The 12,347-nt window shown below is 42.1% G+C and overlaps 1 protein-coding gene across 1 annotated transcript in view; it reads right to left on the bottom strand.

Annotated features, from left to right (window-relative positions):
* Positions 1-12,347, bottom strand: part of COL24A1 (collagen type XXIV alpha 1 chain) — a 417,206-nt gene that overhangs the window by 215,869 nt on the left and 188,990 nt on the right. Inside the window, exon 10 of the mRNA XM_082265511.1 lies at positions 4,710-4,754. Within this exon, the coding sequence (XP_082121637.1) occupies positions 4,710-4,754 (45 nt within the window). The remainder of the gene's footprint in view (positions 1-4,709; positions 4,755-12,347) is intronic.

The following is a 12,347-nucleotide window of genomic DNA, read 5'->3' as shown; positions in this document are numbered from 1 at the left end:
TTTATTACAAGTTTAAACAAAATAACACAGAGCAGTCAACTATTGGAGCCTCTAAAACAACTCTGAATCTTTTAAGAGCGGAGGATCTTGTCAAACTCTAGTGGAAAATATAGAACGGAATATACAAGTCATGCATGAATATGACCTGGAGGTATTTAAAGTCACATCTGCTTGCTGAGTGGGGCTGTTCATGTGTATCATTCATACAAGACACTTGTTGGAAACAGAATCTCTTTGCCCGGCAGTGTCTGCTGTGGTTTTCAAGCTGCCAGGCCCAGAGACCAAAATGAGATGTTATTCGTCACTTGTAGAAAAACTTCCCCTTGACAAATATGTTACTAAGCTTCTGGATTCAGAATAATCCTTCTGACATCACTCCCTCTGTCTGCTTTCTGATTGTTGTGTTTGTACACGCACAGTTTAGCTTTGCCATAACTTGCTTGAGTTTCCGCTTCTGATGTGCGGCTAAGTAATCCCTCAAATGACAGATTTGTTGTACAGTGAGTGCGGCAAGGTGCAATGTTTAATAAAGGTAATCTAGGATTTACTCATTCCATGTAAGATTACCCAGCAATACAGTAATGGGTTTTGGCTTGTGATGCACAAAAACCCATAGCTAATTCGGGCCATAGACATTAAAAAAATCTGATATAGCCTGAAAAAATATTTTATGGTCTCTAATGGCAGAGCTGTCTAGATTTAAAAATGTAATCTAATAACACATTGTCAGTGACTGATATTGGGGAGGGGGTTTAATAGGCAGATTAATTTGCTGTCTATCTTGCATTAAAACCTTTGGCGGTCAGTGGGACCCATTCCCTCCCCCCCCCCCACCACCATCATCTTGATTGTCGTATGAAGCGCCAGAAGGAAAGCTGCTAAATGTTCATGGGGGAAGAGAACTTCTTGTTCCTGATTTAATTCCGCTCAGCTGCAACATACTGAGAATAGACCCCTCTCGACCCTACCCCCCACCCTTATCCTATTTTTATTACAGAGCCATAAGATATTGTTCTTCTTTCATTAAACTATATAGGGGTTATATTATGTATTTAGTGTAAATGCAGTTAGTGCTTAATTAAAAAGTTCTATAACAGGAGGTCCTGTGATTTGATTGGTCTGTACATAATTTTGCATGCTGCCATTGCATTGCAGAGTGCTTATCTACAGTATATACGAAAATGGCAAGGCATCCTTCCAATACTACAGCATTATCATTGTGGAGCAATGGTGACACAATGGGCAAATTCATTAGTAATCAATTCCCATCCTACCCCAGATAAGGGTTGACTGCATTTTCTCTTTTTTAGAGTTAAGGTATAACTAAAGGCAAAACTTTTTTTTTAGATATAGATAGAGCCAGAGGGATTAAAATGCTTGTCAGTTTTTATTGCTGTCTGTGCCCCTGTTAGGGAGATTCACCATTTCTACTTGTCTTTTTAACCATAAATATCGAGAGTGAAAGTAAAAGAAAATCCCAAGTTGTTGGGTTGTCGGCCAGAAAAGTAATAGAGGGGAAATCTTCCAATGAGGACACTAGCTCTGGTGACCTGGGGGTCCCCAAGGATTTCCACTAATTTGCAGAGATTTCCTCTTACTTCCTGTTTGGCTATGGGACAGGAAATGAAGGGAAATCTCCACAGCTCCACAAAGTTTTGCCTAAAGTTCTACTTTAATACACTGTAGCAGAAGTATAAAATTTGTATCTGCATACACAGCACTCTTTGCATTGCAAATTGTTAGACAGTGTAATTTGTTTTGTTGTTTTTTTTTTTTTCTTTGTTATTTTTTGCTGGCTAGCTAGTTAGGCTATGTTTACATGTGGGCGAAGTGGAGAGCTTCTTTTGTGCGTCATGCTTTCCGCTATTCTGTTTTTGCGCGATGTTACAGCGATTCGGCATGCGGAAATCGCGGAAACATAGCACAGCATTTGGGGTGCCACTGCAAATCACGGGCATCGCACAGGCGTCCCGCAATTTGCAATGATCCACTACGCCCACATGTGAACGTAGCCTAGGAGTGCTGCAAAATACAATTTGTTTTGTTGTTTTGTTTTCTGTGCAAATAGCGCATCCATATGCACCTTGCTTTAAAAGCTGGTATACATGGGGGTGGTTGCTATTTTTGTTTACCTTGTTGGAAATGGTACAGAGACATATCAGATGCTTTCAGCTGCACTTGAGCTTGGCTTCTGGTGTCTCCCTGTGCCTTTAAACTGTACCTCTCTCCAGCCATACCTGCCCTTTTTTTTTCCATTGCTATATAGGCTCCAACTTGGAGACTCTCATAGATTAGAGTTAGGACTGCACACAGTCCTCCACATATCCCTAGGACTCCACACTGCAAATGTTTGCAACTAAAACCTCTGTTTTAATGAAAATTGTTAGACAGTGCCATTTGTTTTTTTGGGTGTTTTTTTTTTTTTTGCTAAGTGTGTCAGAAAATACACTTTGGGGGAGATTTACTAAAACTGGAGCACGCAGAATCGGGTGCAGCTGTGCATGGTAGCCAATCAGCATCTAACTTCAGCTTGCTCAATTAGGCTTTTACAATAAAGCCTAGAAGCTGATTAATTACAATGCACAGGTGTACTACATTCTGTGTGCTCCAGTTTTGTAAATCCCCCCCTTTGTGTAGCACCCTTCTAGGTAGGTTGTTAGGATGTTAGGTAAATGTAAGTCTTTGTGGTTCCTCTGTAGTCATTGGAGCAGTTTTTGATTTTGGCTATTGTGGATTTCACAGGCTGCAGGTTGCATTGCTCTGCCCTGATTTCTAGTAAGCTCTACAACATAGGGAGTGGAGCAAGGCAAACAGACAGCATGAATATTTATGTCGCTGCAGCCAATCCCTGGGAAAGTGGGCCCAGAAGGTGGCTGAGAAGCACATAAACAGTCTGAGCTAAAGAACAGCAGTGTCTTCATGTATAAGAGATACCACCTGTCAGGGTACCCCTCTCCACCCTCACCCAAGCCATTTTACTGATTAAAGCAGTTGTTCATCAAGGTTCTGGCTGTGGCAGAGCCGGGGGGCATACACCAGAAAGTTTCTTTGTCACCCCAAGACTTCACCTAAGGAGCCAGTATGTACAGCCTCACTAGCAGACATCTAGAAGAAGCTGAATGGCCACAGCTGCTGCCTTGGACTCATGAGTACTACTCTCCTACAAAGATCCTGGGGACTGTTTACTATTGGAATAGCTGGGTCAAGTAGACTGGGAAAGACTGTACTTCGAACTTGGACCAAGTAGTTCCTCTCCTGAGGTGTTCATACCCCTGGCCTTCCCTAGTCACTCGTGGGAGAACCATCCTTTGAACTTGCCCCATGTAGTTCCTCTCCTGAGGGGTCCATACCTTTAGCCTCACTCTGATCTCTCATGGGAGGATTATACTCTGAACTAAGTAGAAGATCCGTTCATGAAGTCCGCACCATAGAGAAGTGTGTCCATCAAGGAGTGTGCAGTGACTATGCTCTCGTTATACTTAAGTCATCATCCAGCAACTCTTTTGGGGTATCATTACATTTTGTTTGCTGTGTGCAAAGCCCTTCCTTGTGAACCTTTCTTTAAAGCTAATTATAAACTGTGGTGGTCACCATTTTTGTTTAGCCCATTAGGTTCAAATATCAAGTTTGATAACAACTTTACCCAGGTTTACCCAAGTGGAGTGTGGCCACGGCGCTCCAGTTCTCCAGTTATGAATTGGAGATATGCAATATATGTTACAAATTTATACATTTTTTTACCTTTATTAACACATTTATTAATTTAGTGTTTTGTTGAGTCTAAGGCCATTTCATCAGATATAATGTAGGCCAACTTCTCGTGTAGCGCTACTTGTGTGCCAAGAATTCCTGCCATAGAGGATGCAAAACACAGAAGGTCTCCATAAATGCGTTAATAAAGCCTTTTGTGAGCACACTTCCAACCCACAAACAGAGAAAAGAAGTGCCTTGACCACACCCTACCAGCCCATACAGAGATTTTTTTTTTTTTTAAACAATACTGAAATAAAATACAGACACCTACCCAGTTCAAAGATTTTCCTATTACCTAGAGAGCAACCAACAAGCAAAGAAACATAAACATATTCTCCACAAGCGAAGGAACAGGTTGCTGACCATATATTTGGTCTGAAGCAACCACAAAGTAGTGGGTAAACATTCTTGTCTCTTGGAAATGTTTTTCATAACCCTAACCCTACAACACCATGTTGTGTTCTCATATGTCTCTGTCCCTTCAACTTTTTATTTTCCCGGCCTTTCTTCTTAAAGCTTCATATTAAAAGTTTATACCCATGTTGATTCAGCATAACAGAAGACTCCACTTATACCAATGACAGGTACACTTAAAGCGGTCAGGTGAATGTACATACATTTTCTTGCAGCGATTCTCACCCAACTTGCCAAACCTTCCTTCAACACTGACAGCCTCAGTTAGACAAAATGCTCCAGGCAGGAAATGTCACTGCTCTCGTCACGTTTTTAATGTACTTCATTCATTTCGGGGAAATGTAAACGTGATTGCTTTATCCTGCAAGCGTGTGCACCTCTGGAATAATGTTTGCCTTCATGTAAATTGCGTGTTGTGGGGAAAGATCCCTGACACTCAGCAGCCAGTCACCAATCAGGAGCTGCGATCAGTCACACTTCGTTGTACATGCATCACATCATCACAGCTCTACACATCACAAGCCAAAAATGCAGTGACTTACTCTAACCCCTTTAGGGCCCGGGATTCCTTCTGGTCCAGCTAAGCCCTGTGATAAAGAGAGAGAGAGATGTTAGTTCCCCATTGAGACGCCTCTCTTATTGTCTCTTGCATACAATGCGTGGAGTTTTTGTGTTTTGCCTCTAGTAATGAATTTCTTCACCGCTAACCCGCAAACAGCTTCATCCTTATTTGTGAGTTGACTGAACAGAAAGGCATGCTGCTTTGGTTTATCTAATGTGGAATATTTAGGTATCTCACATGTAACAAATTAATAAGAGTTAACGCGGCACGCCAAGAATGTCCTTTGTGTAATTTTAATACTTCATTAGGAAGAACGCGGACTCTGAGTATCGTTAACCCATTCAGTGCCTCTAATTAAGCAACATGCTGGGGTTGTTTGATAAGGGTGTTGTCTCATAGCCACCAATCAAGTATTAGTTTAAAAAAAGTGACAGCTGGCTGCTAATTGGCTGCTGTGGACAACTTTATTTCCCCTAGAACCCATATGTTTACCAAGCATATACCAGAAATGCGGCAATTTTTTTTGTCTTTTTTTTTTTTAAAGTGGAACTTTAGTGATAAAGTTGGCAAACAGACAGGATTTTTTTGCAGAAGAGACAAACTATGGGGGAGATTTATTAAAACGGGTGCACATAAAATCTGGAGCAGCTGTGCATCAAAACCAATCAGCTTCTAGGTTTAAGCCTAGTTTCACACTGAGGGCGGGTTTGAACTCATGCGAGTTCAGCTAAACTCGAACTATTTCAAAATTGTATTTTCAGTCCGACTTCAGGGGCGATTTCACAGACGTATGTGCGGGTTCCTGCACAGATGTCCATTGAAATCTCCACCCTGAAGTTGCCAAAAGAAGTACAGAAACTACAAACTACAAAGTCGGCATCGCACCTATTCAGACGGATCGATTTGGACGGTTCCACTGCTGGCAATTGGCTCCGATATGACATGCGATTTAACATGTCAAATCGCAAGTAAAAACGGACCAATGTGAACGTGGGCTAAATGTCAAAGCTTATTTAAACCAGCTAAAGTTAGAAGCTGAATGGTTACTATGCACAGCTGCACCAGATTTTGTGTGCACCATTTTTAGTAAATCTCCCCCTATGTCTCTTCTGTATTAAAGTACTTTAGCTGCTGTATGCCCTGCAGGATGAGCTGAGAACATGCAGCTCAATGGTGTACAATTTCACCAATGCCAGATGATTAAACTCTCTCTGAAAATGGCAGAGGACCAGTGCCCTGCCCAGAAGACAATTGGTCAAAGATCTCAGCAGTCGGCAAGGCGTTCCGGGGACACTGCAGCACTGAACAGAAGGTGAGTTTAGTTCCGCTTTAAAGGAAACCTGTTATGACAGAAGTTATAGTTCCCTGAGTCAGTGCTGCAGTCTGCTACAAAACCCACACACATTGCACTTTCAGGTTATTAAAAGAAACCCTATCACCAACTTAAAATAAAATGCAGTTAAAAGCACAAAAAATGTTTTTAAGTGATTGTACAGTCTTAAGGTTTATACCTTAATGCATTCTAAACATTAGGGTGAAAAAAATTATTTTTTGCTACAGCTTCCCCCAGACCTCCCCTTTTTCTTACCTGAGCCTGATCTGATCCAGCGATAAGCACGAGCCCAGTGGCTACAGCCGCTGTCTCTCTCCTCGTTGGACAGATTGATAGCAGCAGGAGCCATTGGTTCCCCCTACTGTCAACAAAATCCAGTGACATGGGAGCATGGGACAGGGCCGAGTCCTGCTGTCCATGTCAATGGACGTAGCAGCGAGACTTAGGAGCATGGGTGCCACCATGGAAAGTGGCTTTCCATGGGTGCACCAGATGAAGGGGAGGAACCAGAAGCGCTCACGGGGCACCTCAGAAAAGGAGGATCCAGGCTGCTCTTAGCAAAACCCTTGGTAAAAATAACATGTATGTTATTTTTATTAAAAAAAAAAAACAAAGTGAAACCTTTCCATAAACATTTTTATATCTTGCTAGCAAATTTGGCTACTTCAAGAACAGTCACTTTCCTTGCACAGCCCCCTTTACCCCTTTACCCTTGCACTCCTCTTCTGGTAATGTCTAATTATTGTCTGTGCTGGCCCAGCTCCTCTGCTTCGTCCCTCACCTACCTACATACATTTTTTTGTAGCTGCCGGGGAAGAAGTGAAGGAGAATACTATAGAGCAGTGATGGCGAATCTATGGCATGCAGACCCCTCTCTGTGGGCACGAGAAAGCCGCCACCACTGCCCGCACTGTGACAAGGGGAGAAGGGAGCACGGGCTGTCAGTATATTTCCCCAGTTTACCCCCCTTCTTCTGTCTGGGACAGGGACAAAGCAGTGCTTGCAGGGATCGCCGCCACTCTGATTCCTCCTGCCTCCCCATTGGCTGAAGCCAGGGACCAATGAAGAGCCAGGACAAGTGAACCATGGGACATGTAGTCCCGGAAGATTATGGCTCCTTTTTAATAAAATAACAAATGCTTGCAGGGATCGCCGCCACTCTGATTCCACCTGCCTCCCCATTGGCTGAAGCCAGGGACCAATGAAGAGCCAGGACAAGTGAACCATGGGACATGTAGTCCCGGAAGATTATGGCTCCTTTTTAATAAAAGAAAAACTATAGCCCCAGCATGCCCTGTAAAAAAAGAGGAGGGACAGCCTGGAGCCCCGGGAAAAAAAGGGCTGAGAGAGAAGGGAGAACAAGGGTGAGAGGAGTGTAAAGACAAGAGTGAGAGGAGGCTGAGGTGGTTCAGGAGGGAGGGAAAGCCTAAACCACAACAGCCCCTGAAGCTGAACCAGCCAGTGAGGAGCAAGAGGAGGATGGTGAGAGGACAACATCAAGAGTGAGAAGGGTGATCAAAGGCACCAACAAAAGGAGAAGCTGCTGCCAGGCACACTGACATTGGATGCCGGAGCCGTGTGAGTGCTGACTACAATCCCTCGGAGTGTGCGATCATCACCTGGGTGGCTGGGTGGCTAAGTGTCTGCAGTTTAATTGCAGTGTTGGCACTTTGAAAAAAATAAATTGGTTTTGTGATGATGTTTGGGCACTCGAGGCTCAAAAAGGTTCGCCATCACTGCTATAGAGTGTCACTTGAGTGCCAGCTCTGAGTGTGCTGGAAATGTTGACATCAGGTCAAAGATGGCCGTGCCCAGCAGCAGTCTCAGGCCTTTTAGAACTCTACACAAGGAGCCTTTTACTGGTAAATTACACGTATAAAACACACTAAATTCTCACATGATTTTATGGTGATTGTTGTTAAAATAAATAGTCTGGTTACAAAATCTAAAACTGGAAACATTTTTTTTTCACTTTTGTAAGCATTATTTATATACTACTTTTGCAAGTATATTTTATATATGTTGTTTTTTCCAGTATAACTCCAATTACAATAGTGATTAAAATCAAATTACAACTGCTTTAGGAAATGTTCAATTTTTATTTTTTATGTTCCTATTGGCTGTAAAGGACAAAATGGACAAAAACTTTGTTCAGTTCAGCACAAACGCTGCAACCCATTGAAAAACCTAGAATATTTTCTGCCTTCTCTCATTTTTAATTGAACTTCAAGATAATCATTTAAAAGAGAACATACAATGCCCAGTCTTTTTCTACTGTCATATTAAATAGTCCAATATTGAACAATCTGGACAAAATGTGTGGGTGTCTTAAAATAAACTTGTTATGGGGAAAATACTGGGACTGCCAATGCTGACCTATTTATGAAAATGCTAGTTGCCTGGCTGTTATAATGACCTGCTAGCTTCAGTACCAGCTCCAGAAAGCATAAACCTGGAGCAAGCATGAAGATCAGGTATGTCAGATAAAATTCAGAAATTCTTATCTGTATGCCTGTTGCATGTCAAGGGGGTTCATTTACAAAAGTAGTAAAAAATATTGCCTGGGCTTAGTTTTAATTGAATTGTACTGTAACCATACTGTCTCCGTTTACTTTGTAAAACGCAGCTAGCACTATACAAATCCTGTATGGATATTTGCAGTTTGAAAGGGAATTTTCAATCTGCAGGGACTTTTTCCTCCATTTAGTGAAAAAAGCATTTTTGCTTGCACATAACTGATGGATGATGGAAGTCAGCAAAATGTCACCTTATTCCCTAAGCTTAGAGAACATTCCCTTGCAAACTGAACAGCCTATTTGCCTTTAGTAAATCAACCCTAATGCTGTAGTAAAGCAAAAAAGGGGCAGGCAGAAAAAAAAACCCACTAAAGCCCCTTTTACACAGGCGATTCGATCCGCTTGTCAGACCTGATCGGATGTTCCCTGCATCCCTATGGGACTGCGGGTGTCAGCGGAGACCTCTCTGCTGCCACCCGCTGCTATCCGATTTGATCCTGTCCGTGAAATCCGGACGCATGGAAACCCTATTTTCAATCCGTCTGGAGGATCAGGTCAGATGGGATCGGATGAGAACGGACAGGCGGCCTGTTCTCATCCGATCTCCCCATAGAGGACAGCAGGGATCTGACAGCTCCATCTCTGCACACAGAGTGGAGACGGAGCTGTCATCCGCCTGCTCAGCGTGGATTGGTGGATCAATCCCCCGCTGAGCAGAACGGACTCCGCCGGGCAGTGCGCCCATGTGAAAGGGGCCTTAGGCAGCAAATGTCTCTCTTGAAGCAATACAGCTTCCTTCAGCAGTGCTGGATGCTCCCTCCATCCTCTGCGGTTCCATCCTCTGGCCCTTATGTCACTACAGATCACAGTTGTGATGAAGGAACCGATGAGTGCATTTAACACCCCCAGAAGTGTTTAATAATGAAGAGAAATAGATGAAAGATTGGAGACATGGCCCAGAGAGGTAAGTTTAAAACGTTCCAATATTTTTTTGGTGTTACTTAAATAAGAACGTCCCCCTTTCTGCCCCTCCCTCCCGTAAATAGAATTCCGAAAACTGATCCTTGTCGCAAAAAAAATACATTCACTTACCTACCAGACAATGGAGTTCAGTGCTGTCTTGGATGAAGGAGAGGTTCTCTCTTTAGCCTTCTAATCCAGCTCCAAGAACCTCTACTTCTACTCCAGAGCCAAGGGACAACCTCTGCTTCATCCAAGACATACCGCAGGGGTCTCTGCCAGACCTGCAGCATGTCTGCGCATGTAGAAGGGCCATGATGTCATCCTGGCCTAGGCCAGGATTAAGGATTTTAGAAAAAAAAAAGTTTTTACTACATATTTTGTTTTTAACTAATGTGTAAAAGGTGGGGGGGGGGGGGGGAGGCAGACGAGAGGAACTTACAAAAATTGGTAAAGTTCCGCTTTTAGCATGTCTGTAAGGGAAAGGCTTTATGCACATTCCTTCCAGCTTTGTGAAATGGGAAAAATGGCCACCTGATGTTGACAAATTTGTAGGCAAAATGCCAGAGGTGGGGGACTTGAGTCACATGACTTGACTTAAGTTACCAGTTTGAGGACTTGAGACTTGCTTGACTAAAATTTATAAAAGACTCGACTTGACTTTGACTTGGTATTCATGACTGGAGACTCGACTTTGACTTGAGACATATGACTCGAAATGACTTTACTTTTTTAAGTTATTAAATATTTGCATTTTCTCAAGATGTGTTAAAGCAAAATTAATGTGCCTGTTATGTTTCTGACACCACAGTCACTTAAAACACCTCAGTGTGTTCAGATTTTTAGGACACTGGCTGTTTAACAATGGAAATACTCAACATGTTTTTAGTGACTGTGGTGTTGAAACATGACCTGACGAAGGATTTTGAGCTGATTGGGCATTCAAAGTGTTTCTTTAATATAAATAACGTGAAGCTGCGCTAACAGATAATGAAGTGAGTAATTATGTGATATACAATATGTGAATGACACAAAAAAATACGATAATAATAAAAAATATAAAATATGTATAAAATAACAATTGATGTGCTATTTAAAATATCAGTAATCAAAAAGGATCATATAAAGAAAAGTCCCAAATTCAGTGCAACGCAAACAGAAGATGAAAAGTCCTCCACCACAACACAGGTAAGATTTCTTCCACGGTGCATATGAAGAATCACCCAATCTGAAGGCTTGCCAGATGTAGAATATATTACGCCAGACAACACTCATATGGATATTGGATAGTGGGTAGTGACCAAAACCATCAAAGGTTATCCCTCTCCCGGAGTAATGGTATACCAATACCAGGTTGATATTATCCAAAGAGCATGTAAAACATAGGAAGATCCATAGTGCAGCACGTTTAAAGGCTTTATTATTAATAAAAGAAATGCACTCACATAAGAAAATGTAATCACTCGTAACAAATAGCAGGCCGGCTGTACAACGCTGAACACTAATGCCCGTCCTTCCGGGTCCACATAGTGACGTCGACACGCCGGTCCCTATGCGTTTCGTCACAGGTGACGTCTTCCTGGGGGAGCGATTACATTTCCTTATGTGATTACATTTCCTTATGTGAGTGCATTTCTATTAATAATAATAAAGCCTTTAAACGTTCTACACTATGGATCTTCCTATGTTTTACATGCTCTTTGGATAACATCAACCTGGTATTGGTATACCATTACTCCGGGAGAGGGATAACCTTTGATGGTTTTGGTCACTACACACATCCAATATCCATAGGAGTGTTGTCTGGTGTAATGTATTCTACATCTGATAAGCCTTCAGATTGGGTGATTCTTCATATGCACCATGGAAGAAATCTTACCTGTGTTGTGGTGGAGGACTTTTCATCTTCTGTTTGCGTTGCACTGAATTTGGGACTTTTCTTTATATGATCCTTTTTGATTACTGATATTTTAAATAGCACATCAATTGTTATTTGATACATATTTTATATTTTTTATGTGTCATTCGCATATTGTTTATCACATAATTACTCTCTTCATTATCTGCTAGCGCAGCTTCACGTTATTTATTTCTTAAGTGTTATCCCACTATAAGCTGCTATTTTTTCTTTGTTTGGTATCAGCGCGGTTATTTTTTGTATTTGTTTCTTTAATATGCAAAGAAAAAAGCACTAAGCCGTTTTGTTAATGTTGAAAATAAAAAAAAAACCTTTCCTGACCACTGACTTTTAACTGATTTAAAGGTGAAAATTGGGGTAGATCAGTATTTTGACTTGATTTGTGACTTGACCAAAACAAATGACTTGACTTGACTTGCTTGACTTTTAGCAGGAACTCGACTTGACTTGCTTGCTTTTCGCCACAGTAACTTGGGACTTGCTTGAGACTTGCACATGTGTGACTTAAGCCCCGTACACACGTACGGATCGTCGTCATACAAACGTTCGTCTTTTCTCCCCGGGATGTCGGTGTCTGTTGAAAAGTGCAAAGACAGCACAAGGACAGCACAAGAATTTTGTCCGCAGACTTCAGCTGACTGCAGAAGTGATGTCATGTAATGGTTAACTTTCCCTGTGTTTTTTATTTCCTGAGCATGCCCAGTCTTGCAAATCTGCGGTCTGTCGGCTGATTTCTGTACTGACAGGCGAACAATCGTCCGTTCTGGTGTCCGCAGACAAAAATTTTCATGTTTGCAAGAAAGACTCTTGTCCGCGGATTGTGCGCAGACAGCTGTCGGAGGCACCATACTAACACGCGTACAATCGGCAGATCTTTCGTCCGCCGACGTT

This window comes from Pelophylax lessonae (assembly GCF_965119305.1).
Source record: "Pelophylax lessonae genome assembly, chromosome: 8".
Lineage (NCBI taxonomy): Eukaryota > Metazoa > Chordata > Amphibia > Anura > Ranidae > Pelophylax > Pelophylax lessonae.
This window is presented reverse-complemented; position numbering and strand designations above follow the sequence as displayed.